General features: G+C 34.9%; 1 protein-coding gene across 3 annotated transcripts in view; it reads left to right on the top strand.

Moving 5' to 3' along the window:
- FSIP1 (fibrous sheath interacting protein 1) overlaps window positions 1-22,373 on the top strand; it is a 90,435-nt gene that overhangs the window by 59,858 nt on the left and 8,204 nt on the right. For all 3 annotated transcript variants that reach the window (XM_080595290.1, XM_080595288.1, XM_080595289.1), the window contains exon 12: window positions 18,908-19,454. In XM_080595290.1, coding sequence (XP_080451416.1) covers window positions 18,908-19,454 — 547 coding nt within the window. The remainder of the gene's footprint in view (window positions 1-18,907; window positions 19,455-22,373) is intronic.

Below are 22,373 nucleotides of genomic sequence, written 5' to 3'. Positions count from 1 at the left end.
TTTTTTCATCGCTGTGCCCTCTCTCTAGAGTCCATAAGTACGACTGCAGTTTAAGTCCAGTGCTTAGACTGCAGCAGTGGTACTGGTATTGGTAACAGAGCTGTAATTAGAATGAATTCATCACGGACTGCAAATGCTGCCCTGGAGATCCTGAATAAATTCCGTGATAGCTAGCCCAGGTTGAGTTCTCTGTTGCTATGGTTTTCCTGTGAACAGCTGCTTTCGAGGTGGTTTGTGTATAGCTTGACAAACAGCAGCCATCCTGTTGGATGGCAATCCAGACACATTAGACTTGCATACGCATTTGAGGTGTTTGATAGAGAGCAGTGTTGTACTAAAAAGTTCTTGCTAAACGTTTAACTAGATCACTGGAGTGTAAAACTTCTCAGATGAATTTCATTCATTTTTTCATGTACTTAATATTTACATTAAGATGTCTGTCTGGTTTTTTTCCAAGCTTAGTTTTGGTAACCATCGTATGTAACCTAACAGTTGGCTGGTGGTTTTATTTATTTATTTATTTTACAGTAGTCAAGCAAATAGTAAATTGAGCAAGCCCAGAAGAGGATGTAAATACTTGTGAAAAATGTATAGTTAAATGGCTATAATGATGTGCAAAACTGTTAAAGGAAAATTAACTAATATAATGTTAGGACATGAAATGTGAGATAGTCTTCCTTTTGCTAATTGATTGTGGCACACATTGTTTTAGTTTTCTTTAAGAAATAGCTTTAAAAATCTTGGGTTGATTAGAAGTGTTAAATTCCTCCCATTGTGTGATTATTTTTTTTTCAGACACTCCTTTGTAAGTATTTCAATTTTATTGTAGTTTGACCCAAATCATAATGCAGTTGGTGGAAACTAGCTCACAAATCATGCTTCACAAGGATTATTTTCATATTTTGTCTTTCTCCTTCAGGAAAAACATAAAAAAGAGTACAAATTGAAATGCAAGAAATGCCTTTTAAGCATAAGGAAAAATAATTACTCTGAGTGACTGAACACTAGAACAGTGTGCCAAGAGGCTGTGGAGTCTCCACCCTCAAAGAGAGGAGACACAGCCCTGGCCAACCTGCTGTAGTTGACTGCTTTGAGCAGGGTGACTGGACCAGGCAATCTCCAGAGGTCCCTTCCAATCTCAGCTATGCTCTGATTCTGTGACTCTTTATCAGATAAAATGTGTTCATTCTTTGAAGAAATCTGACTAGATACCTGATCTCTACTTATATTAGATTCTTTGAAACAATTTTTTGCATTCCTCTTTTTGTTGGATTTTTGTATTACTTTATTGGACAGCTTGTAAGACATACTATACTAGTTGACTTTCATGCTGAATAAAAACAGACAAGTCCAGTATGCTTTGTGTTTATCAAGACAGGAGGAAACGCTTTAGGAGCATGAATATAAAGGTTTTTGTTACCATGTGTATGGATAGCATATTTCATCACATCTTACTTCTACAAATTACATCATAGAAGTGTCTGATTACAATAATCCTTGACTTTTGGCAAGGTTGGGATAAAGTGCTTATCTGAAAATTTTAAGAGTGGAATTTGGTCTAGACATGTATATCTTTTTTGACCTAAACATCTATATTGAAGAAAAATAAAAACACTCTGTGTAACATTTTAGTGGACACCTAAAATAATGAAATATCCTTGGTTCTAGCTTTGCTGCTGTACTTCCACATTATGGCTGCTCTTATTTATTTTGTTTAGCATCCGCAGAAAAAGATAGATATTAAAGAATTTATGCAAGGGATAAAACTAAGCACTCAGAAAGGATGTGGACTGGAAAGATAAATAACAAAACAACAAACAAACAAGCAAAAAAAACCATCTAGGATGGAATAATCCCAAGCAGTAGAACAGGCTAGGGCCTGAGAGGGCACAGTATGCGTTGCTGGAAAGTAATTTTAGCATGAGTTAGCAGCATGTGCTCGCACCATGAAGGCAAACAATTCTGGACTGCATCAGTAAGAGACCATACAGCTCACAGACCAAGGAATGTAATCATTCTGCTCCATCTGGCATGTGTCAGGCTACAACAGGAATACTCTTCCCGGTTTTGGTCCCCCCAGTCCAAGAGAGCCATTGAAAAAGTGAGGAGGGTCCAGAGGAGGGCTGCCAGCATGGCTGATGAATTGTGCTACATGAAGAAAGGCTGAAGGAGCTGGTCTTGTTAAGCAAAGCAAAGAGAAGGCTCCAGGGGATCTAGTCAGAGTCTTCTAGTACCCGAAAGAGAGTTACAGAGGAGATGGAGGTTCCTCACATGGATGTATGGTGACAAGACAAGAGGAAACAGGCACAAATTGCTTCATGGGAAATTCCATCTGAGTATAAGAAATAACTCTGCACTTGGGAGATCAGTTAAACAGGTTGGCCAGAGAAGTAGTGGAATTTTCCTTGTTGGAAATACTCAGGAACTGGCTTGGTGCAGGGCTCTTGATAACCTAATCTAAGGCCTTGCTTTCAATAGCAGGCTGGACTGGATAATCTCTACAGATTTGCTTGAGCCAAGACATATCTGTAATTCTATGAAAATAAGAAAGGGTGGAATTAAGATTGTCCATGTAAGCTTAGTTTCATCTTCTCACACTTATATTTTAGTAACGGGTAAAGAAGGTTTTGGCTAAGATGGCTACATAGCTTTTTAGAGAGAGTGGATGTGAAGTTGTCCAATACATTTAAGTGGCTTAAAAGTTTAAGTCTTGCCAAAACTGATATGACTTTTATTTGGTATACAGTGTCTGCTTTAATTAGGGATTGGATGGAAGGAGTGCAAGAAAAGTAAAAATATCTATATTTTAAAGCAGCAGTGAATCTTGGGGAAAATATCCTGTTGTATTTTTGATTAGGATATATAGGAACCTTGAGGGTCTTGCGTTTTACAGAAGAAAATTTCTCTAAGCAGGGAAATACAAGTAGGTATTTAATACCACTTCACAAGAATTTATTGTGTTATATGGCATGTCAAGGGAGGGGATGAGCAGGAGAGTCAAACTGCAGTGGGCCGCTCTAATGGTTCTGAAGGACCTTGCACCTGAACAACCCTTTAAACAAGTCCAAATTAGAAAGCTGAAGAACTTTTTCATTTTTATTTATTTTTTTTTGCCCTTTACCTTCAGTAGGCTGTGAATTTGATGGTACTTTTAAAAAGGCTCAGCATTTAATCTCAGATATGAGTATTGTCTATGGCTCTACTCAATTTCCTTGTAGTTGTATGGCAAGACTAAACTGTACAGGAGCAAAGGGCACGTCGATATGCCATGGCATTACCTCATGGTATTTTCTATCACCTGAATTGTTCATATGTTCATACAATGTTCTGTTTAGGTAGTATTGTAGAATGTGCAAGCTTAATTGCATTCAGAAAGCTACCTTTGCCACTCATCTTTAGGAATGGTTTTAGTATGCTTAATAATGCTGTCATTTTCATTACAGTTTTGTACTTCTGTGGTGTCAGACATACTGTGCAATAGAGGCTGTGTAGATAGTTTGACAGCTATAGGATATGTAACAGTCAGGATTAAATAACAAGAAAGGATTCACTGAACTGCACTAACAAATCAGACGTGATTACAGTCTGCATCAATGCATATGCAGAGATTTGAAGATGCATGCTGATGAATAGGCTGTACCCCATTTGCTTATGTTATCTTTCTTTGTGTGAGGTAAGTGAAGAGAAGATAGTATATAAATATATGCTCCAAAATTATATGAAATAACATATGAAGGCAGTAATAATTGAGGAAGTTGAATTAAATATTCCTTCTTTTTTATGCTATGTGTCACCTTATTTTTTAGTTCTGTTCATTTGCATTTTTTTCCTTTCTAGTGTTTACTAGTGATCTTGCCTTATATGGTTCTCAATAAAATATTTTGGTTTACTGTTCAAATAAGGAAAGACTTAATCAATTGCAATGCCTTACTGTTTCTAATTTCTGGTTTTGGAAGAAATACAGAATAGAATTTTCTTTTTTTGATTTATTTATGCTTGCCTTTTTCAGACTCTAAACATTTTTGTAGTAATCTCAATTTTGCAAGCACTTTTATGAATAAAAAATGATATTTTGCAAAGTGGTTTGTAGGTCTGAGTTCTCATTCTGATCATATACAATACTGCAAAGTTTGCAATGGCATTCGTTCTTCCTATTGTATAATATTTTTTATTCAAATAACTCAGATTTGTCCAGTCAAATTTTATGACTGAACCATTTTGTCCCTTAAATAGCTCATTTTTTTTTTCAGATGGTACAGTAAATGGTTGGACAGAAAAACTTCAATAGAAAAAACAGGAATAGAAATTGGATGGTAAACATAATTTAACCTTTTATCAGTAAGCTATGTTTGGTCTTTATTTCGTGCATCATAGAAACTATCTAGAACTTTTAGTAGTGGAGAGCTTCAGCATAGCCACACTTGCTTTTTAAATTTAGGACCAGGTTTACTTTTGTGCTAGGACAAGAGATTGAATAAAATGGATCATTAGTTCCCTGATGCTTAAAGTGTTCTTATCCCAGGAACTGCTGGCAGCTTTTACGCAATGCTCTAACTTCGGGCAGACATATTATCTCTATAACCAGATGTAAACGCTGGGAGTTTACATCTTGCCCAGAGGGAAAGGTTTTCTCTCTCCTCTGTGTTACCATATATCCTTATTTGCTCAGGCAATAAAGTAATTTAGGGACTAGGGACTGTCCAAAAGCAGGAGATTCCCTCCTGGTAGAACCCTCAGCCAGTAACTGCTCATCTGAAATAGTCTGTTTGGAGGAGAAAAGCTGTCCTTTCAGTTCTTATCTCAATATATTTGTTATATCAGTGTCCTAGTCGACATCCACTGCTCTTTTTTCCCAGACTAATCTTTTAAATATTTCAGCATGAACTTTTTTCCTGTGTCATGAGAAAAATAAATCTTCCTCATTATATAATGATTAGGATTCTTTGAGTCTGGTTATTATCCCTGGATATTTTTGAAAGATGGATTTTTTCCATATGGTCCTTTTTCATGAACATATGGGTCTATTTTGTGGTTTTGGGAGCTACAGTGATCCAGATTTTCTCTGCGTGTCCTGGAGTCAAATACTGGGATTTTTTAAAAAATTTATTTTATTATATAATTGACTACCTAATGCTGCAGAATATGAATGTGTTCTACACATCCACTTCACTTATTAATCTATTTGTAATATTGTAGTATTTTGTACTGTTTTCATGTCCAGCATCTTTGTGTCCATCTCGATATTTCCATTTCTGTGAATAAACCAGTAAACAATTAGAATTAATTAAATGGGGTGCATGGTGGGTGTATACATACATACTTGCTCACACTCAGCTCCACACACATGCGCACACACACATGTATAAATAGTAAGAAGGACTTAAACTACTGATTTCCATTAGTGAGACTTTTTTTTTTTTTTTTTAGAAGATACTGATGTTTTGAAATTCTACCAAGTAAGTCCTGGTAACATCACGAGAGAAACGTAGGTACAGTGGCTAGGCTAACTTGCTGCTCTCCCACATTGGGCAAGTTAATTAAAGCTGGATTGGGTGAATGTATGTTAATTCCTGGGCTTTCTCTGCACTTCAGGGTAAGGATTATGTGGTTTAAAATAATATTTAGAGCAGCCAGTTTACTTAGCTGGGAACAGCCTACGGCTAACCGATAAAAGTGAAAAAGAAAGAGAACGAAAATAAAAACACACACAATAAAAAGAGTGAAAACAAAACAAAACTGTCTAGACTCACATTTTCTGGAACACAGGTATCTCACGTGGGCTCCAGGCAGGTGCCTTTGTCTTTTTCAGATTGAAAACCTAGAGAAACTTTGTAAAGCTAGACACATTTAAAACGTTTTTGTTTCAAGCAAGGGAGATATCTTCTAATTACTTCTTATCTCTTATGGTTCAGACATCTGCCTAGCAATGGTAAAACTGAATTTAGTTCTTTGTAAGCCTGCTGTTTCAAACTACATCTGTCATCTTCGAAGAGAAGGCCATCCCTCCTCAATAGGTTGTAGAACAGATTCAGTGCAGTACTGTTCATGGCTGTCACTGAAACTGGGCCCTATTATATGAGGGATGTCGAGCTTTTTGGGGACCAAAGACAGCAAGCCTGAAAAGGTACAAGGCATTATGACCTGGTGCTTAGCATGTCCAGGTCTGAGCAGGGAGACTGCAGTGCCTTAATTAATTTTCCCAAGAGTGATTGAGGATAAAATACAAAAATACCTATGTTATATACCTTCCCTTGTTATTCCTTCCTGACTCCATCTTTCCTATGGCTTTTTAGTACAGGGACTTACAGCCTACTGCTCCCACTAGGCAATGTAACCTGTGCTCACGCAAAACCAGAAGTGAATGACCCACGTAAGGAGCATACTTCCAATAATGAAGTAAAACAGACTGCATCAGGTGCATGAAAAGAACTCCCATCTCAAGGGGTACTTAGTACCATAAGGGGATACACACGTGAACAGACTCTACAAGGCAAGAATAAATTAGTTGTGGCTCCTGCCAGCCAGACCAGTGAGATCCACAACAATGCATTCTTAAAATTCCAGGAGGGATGGATTTCTGATGTCTCTAAAAAGCGTAGAGTATCATTGTGTGGCTCATAACCATGATGTGTTTTTCTTAATTAAAACTAATTAATTTTAGCAGTGATTTGAGCATCATAGCTCTCAAGTCATACTGGCTGGGCTGGTATATACAGACCTAATTACGTTACAGAGGCTATACTACCCAGCAGCATCCTTCCAGATTGCAGCTGTATACAGTCTTAGTATTTTTATGGAGTTTTATGTCTCTAGCAACAACAGGGCTAAGTATTTTTGTTTGTTTTTATTATTTTTGTTAGTTTAAAAAAATCAGATGTCCAGAATTTCTCTCTCTTGTAGTATGCTATTCTGACAGTATAATAAGGCTAGAAACTGCTGCTAAACTGTGTGTGTTTTTAGAGAGAGAATTTTTCTATGAGTATCTGTTATACTTCTCTTAGCCAGGTACATGAAATGTGTTTGAATCACATCTGTCACACATTTAACTTGAATAATTTACACATCTACACTGAAATGCCTTAAGAAGGTTGAAATACTTAATTAATTGGAAAATGCTTACTTGAAATTTAAAATGCCTAACTGGAATTAATTGAAATACTTAATTGGAATGCTTAAAGGAAAAACACGTTAAGATAAGCAGTGGGTGTCCTTGGTTAAAGAAGTTATGACATGTATTTATCATCCAGCCTTAGCTTCTACTCTTTTTTTCAAAACATACGATCTGCTCTTTTCTTGATATATTTCAATGGGAAAATTCGTCTTATGAATAAGTTGTCCTATGAATAAGCTTTCTGCTAAGTGCCTGGAAGATGCACACAAAACACTCAACTGTGTCATTGCCTGCTGATTCAGTAGCTGTGATTCCACATAACTGAGGAAAGTGTAGTATCCTCTAAAACCAACAATGTCATCATTAATTCATCAGAAACACAGCTGTGAACTTTTGTTTTTTTTTAACCAAAGCAACTGGGCAAAAAAATTCCAACGTGCAGTAAGGAAAGTTCCAAGCAACTGGGGTGCAAAAGGGCTTTGTGTTTAAGCGATTGACCTTGTAATGTGATCACACAGACTTTTTGTAAATTAATCTTTCAGATCTTATGAGTGACATGTGAACTTTGACTTCATGCATGGGCAAAAGACAGGCTCCAACTCCAGTAGAGTCACCTGTATCAGAAATGCGTGATAAATTTACATAACTTTCCTTTTGAAGAACATGAGTCTTGTGGTGCTTTCATGTCTTTTACTAGGAGAAATATTAAACTTTTTTCCCTTTTTGTGCAGTGGTGTACATTAATGAAATCAACAAGATTGTCCTGACTTAAAAAGATTATAAATCAGATTGTCACAAGCCTAAATTAAAAATATATCTTAGTTATTCCTATTATTTTATATTTATTTTATATTTTATTCCTACTATTTTATATTTCCTATTTAGCTATTTTGTTTCAAAGTGCCAAAACAGTGAGTTTTCTGTGAGCTATGCACAGATGTACCATTTTACTTTTTGGTGATTTACTTATTGTTTTTACAGTTGTACTAATTTGCCTGAAAGTAAAATTTCTTAGAACCAGTGTTTACACAGCTCTTTTGAATTGCATCTCTTTCACTTTTTTTTACATGAACGTGTTTGGCTGAAAATGGTTGAAAAGTTCAAACAATATTCAAACATCAAGACATTATTTTTAAAAATATGAGTCTTTTTACTATAAAACCTTTAGATTTCTACATGAACAGAATATTTTGTCGTTGTTCCTAGTGCAGAAAAGCTGGTATGCTTGTGCTTAGCACATACTCATGTGGGCTGTCTAGTTTCCTGAGCATCTGTCACTTGGGAATGAATGCTTGTGGCATTCCCTTTCATGATAGAGGAGCCTTGCCAGCATGGTGGTGGTACCTGTTGAATGCCATCCTTGCTTCCAGGTACAAATATATAACTTTATCTTTTTTTTTTTAATATATTTATATATATATTGACCACCCAGGGGTTTACCAGGAAAGGAGCATGTTGGAGGGAAGGAAACATGCATACTATGTCATTGTGTCATGTATCTTTTGGCCCATAGCTTCCGTAGTTGAGTCAGACCTACTGTTGTGAGTAAAGGCCTTCTAGCTTTCTGTCCAAATGCAGATATGTGGACTTGTGCTTCTTGTTACAGGAACCAGTATAATGGAAATGCTAATATTGCAAATGCAATATTTTAGTGCAAATAAATAATAATAAGGGATTGCAGCATTTCAAATGCATACACTTTTCTAGATGTCTTTGTTCTGGGACATGAGAAAGGACCTGTGACTGAGAAAAAGAACAACAGATGCTGAAAGTGCTTTTTATTTCTAAGGCCTGGTATAGTATAAACTAGTATAAATATAGTGGCAAAAAATGACAGTGAAGTTTTCCCATCCCTCCCCAGAAGAAGAAGGAAGAGGTTGGCACTCCTACCCAGTCTTACAATGCTTATGCCATTTCTAGTTCATCAAGATCATAAAATACACACATTTTAGTTATAATAATATAGGAAATTTATAACTCCAGCAGGAATATAGTTACTGGTACAACTGCACATTTTGTTATACATGCCTGAGGAAAGCCTATAAGGAATTTAATAAGCAGTCAAAACTAAGGTTTATTTTAACTAGATCTCCTGAAGAGTAATGTTTGTAGTTGGACAAAAAACGAAAAACACAATAATTTCAAAAATGTTTTTGAAAAAGTGCTGATTAATAGATCAGCATTTGTTTTTCTCTTGGTCTTAGTTTTTTTTATTGTTATGTTGTAAATGTAAATTTTCAGGTAATGTGTATTTGAATATTTCAAGGTTAAACTCATGTTCTTGTACTTACTGAAAGGATTCCCCCTCAGTCAAGAACGGGTGCAGGCAAGCTCCAAATAAAATGTGTTCCCCGGGGCAATACTGTTCATCATATTCTTCCTAAAGGCTTTTGGTTTTACGTTTTGAATGGAAAGGTATCTCATTTCAAAATACACTTCCATTCTTTAGAAAATAAAAAGATTCTTCCTTATTCTCTTTCTTTCTTAAGAATGTTTTTTCAGTGCTCTGTAAGATATATGCCCACATTGACAAGCACAGCTGCAACCTTACATTCCCTATAGAAACTTTGTGCTTACCTTGTGGCAATGAGCCCCACCAAACACAAAAAAAAAAATCAAATTCTTTATCAGTTCTTTCTATGACCTCTCATAAGCAGAGACTGAGATGTGGCAAAATTATCCCTAGTCTTGCTCATTTATCTATACTTGTGTACAGAGATTTTTCTCTAAAAAGCGGTCGCATTTTCATAGGTTTTAGATGGGCCGTTCCTCAGACAGGCTGTCCTACAGCTATTCATGTTGTGAATTGAAGTGGTCAGAAATGTTTCATAAGCTGTAAATGGGAGCTCTATTTCTAAATGGAAACTCTTATTTCTCCTTCTAAGGCACTAAATAGTGAAGTAGATATTTGCAATACCATACACACTCTTCTACTGACCTTGTGGAATGAACTACAACAAGACGATACAAGATAAGCCAGAGTCCAAAGCTTAGTAAGAAAACCATGTTAAAAGAAACTGTATTTTTTTCCTTAACTCAGTTAGGTAATTGAATACATGCTGTCTTACTTCGCTAGAAAACACTGCTGGTTTCTGTATCTTGTCATTCCATGTACAGCAGAACTTCATATATACTTCTACTACTGGGAGCAAATATTTCCATCTCCAAAATATATATTACTGTTCAGGTTCATAGTATACGTGTGTATGTTATATAGAAGTCAGCATTCAGAGGTGCTATTGATACATGGGGCCAATTAAAGATTCTCTTAAAAATATCCCTAAAGAATATCAGGAAATATGCTCTGAACTCCTAGAATATTTGTATTATTATTATTATTTTTAAGCTTCACTCTACAATTCCTTTTGCTGAATATTCATGGCTTACTGCTCCTTGGGCTAGTCCTTCTTGTTTTTAGTGAGACTAAAGTGCACCTAATTACATAGGTCATCTAGATGATGTGTTTATGATTTCCCTGTTTTCTTTCCTATTGGATGGATTTTGTTACTTTTGTTGTTTTTAGCATTTGCAATCAAGCGTTCTGTGTTATAAAGAAATAAATCTCTGTATCCTCAGTTTTATTCCTATTTATATTTTCCCCTAATAACTTAAAAGTATTCTTAAGATCTGTAAGTCTTCTTAAAATCTCAAGATGTAGAGTTTTAATATTGATATAATAAGACACTGTGGTGGACATTATGCTGCATTGTATCTATCTATTTCTTGGGGAAAAATAAAAGCCAGCATGAGAAAAAAGGAAAAATAAATGTTTTTTTGTAACAGAAAGCAGCTGCAACCACATCAAGGCATTTTTGTCTACTCTATTGGCTTTGCTGCAAATTAAAGCCACAACTTAATAACATTTGGGGAAGTTAGTTCTGTGGAATGAAATCTGTTAAATACTTAATAACAAACAATTAAAAACATGAAAAGGGATTTTTAGGAAACTGTTTGTGAATGATAAATAACCTAGGTTGCAGAACTTCTGCTTCTTCAGTTGATGGTAGAAAATGAAAGTCTTATTCAGCATAATAGATTGTAAATACCAGTTCAGGAATGTCTTACATTTTTGCACATATGTTCTGTGTGCCCAAATTAAAAGAATTTGCATTCTACTTAAGAATACTTGAAAGCGTATGAAAGCGTATGAAGTGTTCTACAAACAGGGAGCTATCCACTGTTTGGGGAAGATTTTAGAAATGAGAGAAAATCATATGCGGTGACTCATAGGTAGTACAATGCTCTTTTTTAAAATCTACAAATGCAGTAGATTTGATGAGCTAAATGTTGAACTAATCTGAAGTTAGAAGAACTGAATTCTTTGAAAACATTTGTTGACAGCCTTTGGAATAGATGAATTTTGAATTCAAAGTGATTTAAATCAGAGACTTTTATCATAGTTTAGTATTAAACCAATATTTTTTAATCATGACTTATGCAGCTATTGTCATTCTTCAACTTTTTAGATATGTTCATAAGGAATGGTTGATTGTTATTGTTTAGTAGCTACTAGGATTTGTTGATTTTCAATGAAAAGTGCCTGTTACATTCAGTACCTCTTTGCCCTTGTCAAGAAAATGCTGTACGCACATTTAATTACACATTTTAATATATGTTTACTTACACTTTTCTTCTTAGCTTTTGTTCTATGAAACGTAGTGTACAAAATTTCTTCGTTTGCAGATTCCTGCTTACTAGAAATTTGTGCCCTGCGACCTATGAAACTGAAGTATAATTCAGTAGCAAGACAGCAGTGTTAGAAAATCATTGAAACATAGCTAATGATATTTTTTATTGTATGATATATACAGTAATCCAACATACTGTACAATTAAATACAGAAATTAAAGTTTAGAGTAAGAGGTGCCAGATCACTACAAACACTGGTTGTAGTTAGAGAGGAGAATGCAATGCCATTTTAGGATTTCCTTTGGAAAAAAACAGATTTCATTAAGATGCTGGAAATGTTTCATATGTTTCAATATATATATATAAACAAGGGTGTTTAAAAAAAATAAAATATATATATATTTTAAACACCCGTGTTTATAACTACTAGTTATAAGTAAGTATTATCTGCAGTTAGTGGTCTGATTCAATTGCTTCCAGAGCCTCCAAGATTTTAGAATACTAAGTCTCTTTTTGCATTTGTTTTTATCCATGATCAGAAGATCAAAACTGGTTGCTTGCTCTTCCAGCTTCCGTTTGGTTTCTCAAATTCAAATGAAAGTGTATTGAGCTAAACAAAACAAAGTATATTCAAACACATAAAATATCTCTCAACACCTCTGAAAGAGACTATAACTATCATACTTTGGTTTATCAATTCATTTCACTCAGCAGACTCAGTTGCTTAGGTAGTAACACTTCCTAGTCACTGATTAATCCCTCTTATATCTTGGACAGCAAAAATGTTTTTGTTTGCGTATAATTTTTTATTTAAGGTATAATCGTTTTTGTTTTAGGAAGGTCAGACTTCACCAGATTTAGTCATAGTTTCACACATATTTTAGGTAAAGATTAGTTAAGAAAAAATCCTCTAATTTAAAGTATAATTAAAAATAACGTCTACTACTCTTCACTTGCTTTTGTCTTTAGATATCATATACAATATATTCAGAATTTCCTTTGCTATTAATTTTGTCAACTTCTTGCTTTGTTGTGCAAAACCTACAATTTCTCAATTAATTGGGTACTAAAATATTTGTTTTGTAAATCAAAACTCACTTAACTTTCTTTTATAACATGCATAATAGCTTCTAAAATGAAAGAAAAAGCCAACATACCGACGGAAATACAGATTTTAAGAAGCTATAATTGATATTTTAAGCATCTAGGTTTGAATCCAGTCTCCTCAATACTGTTTGGAGCCTAAAGTTTACAAATGCCATTTGGTTCAGCTAATGAAAATGGAGCTTCAGAGTAACACTCTTCCTCAAATGCACATATGCATATGTAGGCAATTGTGATAAATATGAAATCTTAATCACTTCAAAATACTTAGTTTTGATTAACAAATAGATGTCTGATAGGAATCTTAGGAACTTTATACGTGTGATGTTTTCAAATTTTGTTTTCTGACGTTGCCTCCTTAAAACTTTGGAGAGAATGTACAAATTTAGATTTTGGTGCCCATATGTGAAAATGCCACTGTGAATGTGCCTGCAGCTGGAAAATGCTATACAACCTGTAGATCAGAAGCTACAGAGAAATGAATCTGAAATTGAAAGTAAGTTTCAGAAAATGAAAGGTAAAAAGTACAACTTGGATATTGCAACAATTCAAAATAAATGTTTGGACCTTTCAAAATTTTAAAGTTATTTCCAGATGCTTCCAAGCAGAAATTCACTCTTACAGTGGCCAAAATCTCTTCATTACATCCTAGTGTAATACTACACAAATCCTATAACTGCAATATTGCTTAGTGTCTATGCTATTAAATAAGAATATATTTTTTTGGTAGAAAGTGTTTTAGCTTTCTTTTTTTTTTTTTTCTACTTTAGTTACCTCTGGCAGCCAGTTGTGTTCTCTTTCTAAAGCCTGCAGGGTGTGGCATAGATGTTGAAGTAGTTTTTCATTGTCTCCACATTTAAGCCACAAGCAATTGACTGGGTATTTTTAAGAAAGATAAAATAAAAAAAGTAATAAACCTCTTTGTAATGACTAAAATATGCATGTTTAAATTAGTTTTGCCTGCAAGAACTTGTCTTTTTTTTTTTTAAACATGTATACCCTGTAGGCTGTTAAAAATAAAAAAGAAATTAACAGCTGCAATTACTATCTTTCCTTCAAAATTTTCACCTACTTTCACTGGTGTCTATTGCTACACTGATGAAAAGCAAAACTGTATAAATTCATCTCTCCTTCTGGTTTCTGTTAAGATTTCTCTCTGTTAGAGAAAGAGGAAAATTTTTTTAAAATTATTAATGAAATTCATTTTTTTCTTCTAAAATTTTTATCCTTTTTTCATTTTTTTTTTCCCATGGAGAATTTACCTGTTTCCATGCACCTTATAATGGTTATGATGTTGTGGATCTGATGGCTTGCGAATCTCCTCTCTACTCTTTTATTATTTTTTTTTAATTTTTTTCCTGGTGTTCCTGTCCATGTTTTCTTGCCTAGATACTTCTGTTTTATCTGCTTCCTGGCTTTTAGCAGCAGCACCTAGATAAAATGGACTACCAGACCTTTCCATTCTGCCATTACACAAGCAGAACACTGGAAAAAATAGGAGAAAGAAACATGTAACTAACAGAAGGAAAGATAACAGGTGGAGGAAAAGAGCATAAGCAGGAGGTTTTCTCATACAGTTCAGGAATCCCATTCACTCTTAAAGCTTTATGTCTTTTTTAAGAGTGTACAGAAGTCCTCAAACCCACCCGAATGAGAAGCAAACAAGTGAATCATGATTGCAGCACAAGGAGATCCTAATTTCTGAATCCATTATTCAGCTTCCAGTCTTGATTTTTAACACCATCAAATCAGTGCACATTATTGTCCTCTCCAGAAGCTCCTTCACTGAGTTATAAGCGTGGTTATGATCATTAGTTAGTTTGTCTCAGTACATTGAGAAGTAAGCTTGAAGGAGGAAAGATTGCCTTAGGACTCATGGTGCACATTGAGTTGAGCAGTGTGGAGACACAAGGCAAGGATGGCCTTTTGAAAGCAGAATAGAGAAAGCAGTTTGATAAATGATTAAGTAGTCAGGAGCTAAGTATACCTTCTAAAAAATTCCTATGCTGATATGTCAAAAATCTGAACATTGTCTCGTTAGACCAGTGTATACTCAAAATGGGGCCTTCTGATCAGGAAGAGAGCAGTTACTTTAGAATTGACAGTTGCAGTCCTACATTTCAGTAAAAAGTATCGAAGTAAATTGTTTCAAGCAAATAACCTATCATGACTGTAGCTTGTGATACTTTGAGATCAAGCAACAAAATATAAACAAATGCCAGCTACATGAGTCCTTAAATAGTCTTGCTCTTCTAGTACTTCATTTGCTGTGTGTCAGTTTATGATTATTTACTGTAATTAGAAATAATCCTGAAGTATTTGCTTTCTCCTCATGCTAAAATCTGATAAGGCCTTTCAGTGTTAGTCTTTCTCTGTTACTGTACAGACGTGGAAAACAATCCTAAAGCTTTGAACTTGCAAGCCTATAGTCACAGCAGGTCTGTCTGCAGCTATCTACCGGTTTGCATTCCTACTGCATGCAGTAAGACCCATGTCACTGAGGAATTCAGCGAAGAACAAGAGATCTTCAGTCAGGGAATGGCCACAAGTGTGTGAAAAAACAGCCACACATGAACAGCAAAGGTGATTAGCAGGCTCCTAAACACCTAGCTAGGAGTTCATTTTTTGGATCATTAACAGTAAAAAGCTTAGGAAATGAGTAGGACTCAGTGCCCTATTAAAAATTAGCCAGAACAATTAAAAGGTTTTCCAATTTCTAATGGGAACCAGATGTAAGAGCTCTTTTTCCCTTGTCTAGTGGACTGTTTCTGCATTTTGAATGACATTAAACTTATGTCCTTCTGGTTTTAAAGGAGTATCTCTAAGTATTTTTTTCTGTCTAGGAGTTGTAAATTATTTACAGTGAGGTCAGTAAAAGCTTGGGAGAAGTGGAATTTAGTGTCTCCCCAAGACTGCTTTACTGATCCTAGGTCTTGTGACTCTAAACTAGTAAAGTGAGCTGTGATGGGATTTCTTCTGGTCTGTACAAATGTGCACTTTACAGCCTCCTAATACAGTTACTGTATTATGGGATCCCAAGTGTTAAGATGGTCATTTGCTTGCAAATGCACAGCCTTTTCTGGAGTGAGGTCTCTCCCCTTAGGGTATTACATGCTTCCATAAACTCAGTTTTCTGACTTCAACAGCAGCCTTTCTACTGTCATTTAGGTATAAATTTCTTGCTGATGGTTTATTAGTAGGTGACTTATGGCTGTTTAAGGGTTATCTTCTCTTCTGCTGAATGTTTTTTCTTAATCCTGAAATGACTTCGTCAGGAAAAAATTGCAAACAGTAAGCCTTTATTATTTTAAAATATTTTTGTGAGGTATGTTAAAAACTTTCCTTATATGTACATCCATGCAAACGTCTTCTAAAATAATCCAAAGGGAGGAAGAAACAAAGAGTAATAATAATAAAAAAAAAAAAGGAGGATTTTACAGTGTTTTGCAGCAAGCCTGTTTCTCAGGAGGAAAACAAGTCTCCAAAATTACCAAACTTTTTCACTCTATAGCTGTTATAGTCATTTCCCACCCCACTGGCCGTAGGCACTAAATCTCCCCACCTAGCCCTCAGGTAATAATAAAGGTAAACCATGAGCTAATTGTCAATAGAAGCCATATGATTTTCCTAAAAGGAAAAGAGAAATTTGGACAAGCAAAAGAAGATTGCAGATAAATAGGGTGGAGATGGGGGGAATAAAAGGACAAAAGAAAGGCAGAACAAGATGATATTCTTCACTATGTTCATTTTGTACTTATGCATTCACACCAGATGTGGAATTCCTTTGTGCAGTGAATGAATTGCCCTGTCATTAACATAAAATTAACTCCAAATGGTCTTGGCCAAGAGCTATGAAATATGTTAGTATAGAACCACACACTCAAAAACATGTTGGGTATCCATGTGGATTTCCAGATGTGAGCATCTTCTGTGATATAAATAGTTATGTTTACATAGGATAATATCTTGCTCAGTGATATACTCACCCTTGATGTAGATTTCATTTCTGGTTTGTCATGCATTCTGGTAATAACTGTTTTTCCCTCTCCAACTTACTTTTCATCAGTGAATATTGTCTTGACCAGGATTAAAATTTAAAAGCCTGAGAAAAGATTTTGAAGAGGTCCTATTTTTTTTTTTCTCTAGTATCTAAGTAAGTGTTCACTGCTTAAGGTTGTGGTTTGATTTTAGTTATCAAAAGTACGTTGATCTCAACATTAGCTGAATCTCAATGTAATTACCTGATTTTGTGTTTATTTAAATAGAGTTCTCTTCGTATAATGACAGTCGGAAGCTTTCTCTTGCTGTTTAAAAGCCCTTAACTTCTCTTCAAAACAGTTGTCTTCTCTTGCATCTTCTGTAAGTGAACTCAAAGTGCGAATGAAATTGGTCTATATAAGAAAATACTGGTGAAAAAATTGTAGGATAAGTCTATAAAACTCAGTTTAAGTACATAAACCAGTGCCTGAACTGTAATCAATACATAGTACTTATTATTAGCTCTCATTAATATTTGAACATTTAATTACAGTGTGATGACTGAAAGTAACACAAAATATCTTTCTTTTTCATTTTGTCATGTTATCTTGTAATTTTTAATACCTACAGCAAATTTGACAAAGTAGTAGTATTTTCTTCCTGACTGAAATCTTTCCCTATGCATGAAAGTGGATGTGCAGTTTTCAGACATAATCCATACACTCTGTGATACCTAGGCTGTGATCTCTTCTGGTCATACACATCAAACAGGATCATTCTGTATTTGTACGTGGGTAAGAGACCTTCAGGAATGAAAATTCAGCTAGAGATCTGATACTGAACTTTCCTCTGAAATGACAGCAGTTCCATGCACTAGCACAATGTAAATTCTCTATAGTAGTCATTGCAGGGTGAATAATATCATTATTTGACACAAAGCATTGTGGCCTTAGGGAGTTCATCAGATTGTCAGCTGCTCTTGGAGGTTGGGTAAAACCAAGGTCTTCAATGTAGAGAATATCTTTTTCCATTAGATGTTGCATATTATTTATAATGTTTTAATATGAAAATATATTTTCTATATATCATACTTCATGGGCAGATGTATTACTTATATCTAAAGTATGTTTTGACCTTTCATTATCAGCTTTAAAATGTCAGGTAGTATTTTTCTTGTCTATTACCAGGAAGCATGAAGGATTTGAAAGGCTAGAACCATTGCAAACCTCTCTAAGCAAAATGTCCTTTCCTATTACTCACCATTTCCAGATAATATCAGTCATTATCTTTAATATCAAGCTGTAAGAAATGTTAACTAAAGGAAATACGCATACTAAAAATGATGGGAGCATGCCCCTGTCTTAATAAGAAATTTACTGACAAAATGCATCTGTGAGCCATCTGTTAGCCAGTGACAGCTCTTAGATAGCAGTAAAACTGTAATACAGGAGATGGAGCTTTCCACATGCTGTGGAGCACACTTGATGTGGTAGGTACTGTAGATGAGTAACTGATGTGCTTTGTGTCACATGGTTGAGAGGCTGTGTTTCATTTCTATAGTGAGAGGCTGAGAATAGTTTAGTCAATATGTGACAACCTCCATGGACTGCTGCTGTCCAAAACCATTTTTGGCCCCACTTGTATTGTACTGACAGCTGAAAGTCTTAGCAATGTGCTGTTTTGTTTCTAGTAGCTAAATCTTGAAGTGCATGTGTTTGCATGTATACACAACAAACCAAAATATACAAAAAAACCCACGTATTTTCATAATCAAGAAACAGTGGTATCTTGTGGAAGACTCAGCAAAATCAAGGGTCTCTCAGGGCTTCTTGGACATCAGGCTTCTTTTCCTAACTTTCAGCACCTAATCTATCTAGAACCTAGTGGATGTTACATAAATGACGCAATTATATAAATGTATATTGAAATTAAGTTTGGAGTTAAAAAAAAGTTTATATAAATTTAAGAGTTCTGCCAGCACTTTTGTATTTCAAACTGTTTTATGGTGCTGCTTTTCATTAATTATATTTTGACAGAAGAAATTCTTGCCCCCCCCCCCCCCCCCCCCCCCTTTTTTTTTTTCAGACTGAAGAGAAAACGGGCCTCTCTGAAGAGCAGCTTAAGACCCTTCTGGAAGAATGTATGCAGTCTCAGAGAACAATAAGCAACGTTACCATGCCAAAGTCTCAGGAATCTCTTTCTTGTGGATTAAGTCCCCCTTGTTACACAAGTCAAGACTCCACTCTTCACTCTACATCTACTCTTTCCAAAATGTTAGTTGAAGACCATATTGTAGGGACATTAACAGCTCAGGAAAAGGCTGGACTTGAAGACAAAAGCTTGTGTGTTAATGCAGAGGGTGAAATCCCTGGCTACTATATCAGCAAAGCATTGGCTGATAGTCACTTATCAAAGGATTCACTGGCCCAAACAGAGGAACCTGATGACCTAGAAGGTTTACAGAAGATGAGAGATAAGAGTATTAAAGAAGGTTACTTTATGTCAAGAGCACTCAACACAAAAAGGTTGAAGAAACCGTCTTTCTTGGGTGAACCATTATACTGCATCAGCATGAACAATGAGCCATCCACAGAGGCTGACATTCTCAGCATACCACTGCAAACCAAAGGAGGTGAGACCCTTAACAACCCTTCAGAATAGGCTTTTGATTATGATGAAAAAAACAAGCAGGTTCTCACCAGAGGTATGCACCAATACACACTGAGTATTATGGTAGGGCAAGGATGTACTTTTATAAAACATAAAAAACTATGCCAAAAATAATAGACAGAAAGTAACAATGTTTATCAGCATTTTTCTCCTGACATAATTAGCTGTAAGACTAGAACTCCTATGAAATATAATAATGATGGTGATTAATTCTGTCAACTGGGAAACAGTGTTGACTACATATATGGATTATCTTTCTGGTAGTAGAAAGTCATGTTCACTGTTCTATGGAGAGCAATTATTCTCCCTGTTTTTAATAAGGTAAATTCTGTAGCATAGAAACAAGCAAGACTTAGCTATATTAAAAATAATAAATTCTGTGGAGAGAATTCAATCTTCTGCACAGAAAATACCAATATGAGTAAATACTGTGTAATTTCTATAAACTACTTTTAATTCAGTAAAGAAAGAATAAGACTTGCACTAGGAAAAAAAAATAAATTGACCCTGTCTGTTGTTATAAGAAGATTTTGGATACATCTCTGCTTTTATTTCCTTTGCTTAAATGCATTTATATACTGATATTGTAATCTAAATCTACGTTTAGATTTTAGCCTAAAACCATTTATCTTTCTGGAAAACAAACTGTTCAAATAAGCCAGATTTAAGGCAGGTACATCACATCTATATCTTTCATTTCTTCCATAAAAATTATGATAGTATGAAGTTGTTTCTGATTAAAGTGCTACAGTTTAATTGTATTTTAAATTAATAAATTTTGTTAGCTTTGTTAGGATACATTCTTGTTATAGTGGTAACCTGTTTTGAAATTTGGGAAAAATTTCTTCTTATTCATTGGTAATTTAGAAGAACATCTTAATACCTCTTATCTATGTTATCATTGCTTAATTATGATCACAAATGTTTCTTTAACTGTTTGTACTTAACCTTTCTACAGTGAAGGGAATAATAATACTTTTTTTTTTTTTTTTTTGAGTGAGTCCACCTTTCAGGAAGCAAGGAGACTTGTTATTATTGTTTTTACACTGCCAGACAAACTTAGTTTCCTGACTCACCTGCTATATTTCTCCATTATTTGCCCATAATGAGATTTAGGCCATGACTACAACAGAAAGAAAGTAGAATTATAGTACTTACAGAAAAGCAGTTTTGGGGGGTAGGTCACTTTTGAGCTAACTTCACAAGCTAGCCTTGCTCCTCATGCAGATGCAAGCGTCCAGGGGAGAGGCAGGTGGTGGTGGTGGTGGGGAACGCCACAGAGAGCCACCTGTGCCAAGGACAGCTTGATTTGATGCAGGATTAAAGTGGCTACATGCTACATCATCGGTCTTCCTTCTTGAGGAATCAACAGTGAGGAAAAACTCGAGCTTAACCTGCTGTTTTAACATGAATTAAAGTTCTCCTTCATTTAGTCTGAATAGATGTAGTACAGTCAGAGCTTCCTCTACTGTCTCCCTTCATTAGTGTATTTTAAGAAGGAGTATGTTAATTCAAGCAAAATGCCACGCACTTTAGCCACTGTGTAGTGAAGTGAGCAGGTCACCACTTAAGCCTGTTGCTATAGATGTAGTCAATATGAAGTAATTTTATTGTATAAGAGAGAAAGGAGATTTCAGCAAAACACACTGCTATTAAGTAATTTTCTGTATGGAACATCTCATGGTGAAATTTTAAATCTTTAAAGTGACTATATGTTTTATGTTTACCACATAAAAATTTAAACATATTTGAGTCATAATCATACCTTGTACTAGAGCACTGCAATGTGCTGTTTTGATCTTCTCTTTCTGTAGTGACGGTGTAATGTTCAACCATATAGGCCTCAAATCTGTATGGCCAATACACATCCTGATTTTGTAGTCATTTTTCTTACCTAATTTTTTTTCAGAATTTTCTGAATTTTCCAAATCTTTTCATTTTTACTGAAGACTTAAAAACAAAACTAAGGGAAATTCTTGATAGATTTTGTTATCTCAACATGTTTTGAGTCATTGTGTCAGTCTGATTTTTAAAAATGGTAATCTTTGGGCAGAACAAAAGTAAGCACAAAATAAAACCCACTCCACGGCTTTGTAATTGTTATTACTGCCAAATATTTTGCAGTTATCCATAAGTTTAAATTATATTCAGATTTATTATATTCAGCTAATATTCACTTTAACCCTAAAAACATATTTCCAAAATTAACATTGAAATAGACAGCAGTGCATTCTTATTATCTTTCTTACTGCTTTTAAGAAAACGTGCAGCATAAAAACAAACAAACAAAAAAACCCTGATGCCTTTCCACAGAATTAATTTGTTTCCAGTAAAGGTGACTCAGCTCTGTCTTAAACAATTACTCCTGGCCATAAGAGAGAAGTTGTGATGTTTATCAAATTTGTAAAGTTGCCTAATGTATTTTATAAGTAAATCTGTTATTAGTTCAGACAGGATTACATCTACTGATTGTGTTGATGAATGGAGATCCCAGTGGAGTCCAGTTTAAGGCAAATACACCTGCAGATGAAATTATGAGAACTGTCAGGTTTATTTGTGTTTTTAAGAGAGATTTACATAGTTGAGCTTTGTTGTGATCTTAGTTCTAAAGGACATTTAAAAATATAAGCATAATCTTCTGTAAATAGTTTGGTTTTCTGGCATGCTATGCCTGGTTTAAACTCTGTGTAAAGCTGTGTAAGCAAACAAAATTGTGTAAAACTGGTTTAGCACAATTTCAGTTTCACCGTCCCTATAATAGTGTAGTCAGTGATACAGATTTACTGTAATATATTAAAGTATGTATATTTAAGGAAGACATAATTATTAGTGTTGTTTTATATACATACATGTATGTATATATATGTATGTTTGCATATGT

Source organism: Anser brachyrhynchus, assembly GCF_964034855.1.
Source record: "Anser brachyrhynchus genome assembly, chromosome: 5".
Lineage (NCBI taxonomy): Eukaryota > Metazoa > Chordata > Aves > Anseriformes > Anatidae > Anser > Anser brachyrhynchus.
Note: the sequence above shows the minus strand (reverse complement) of the source record. Positions and strands in the feature narration are given on the sequence as shown.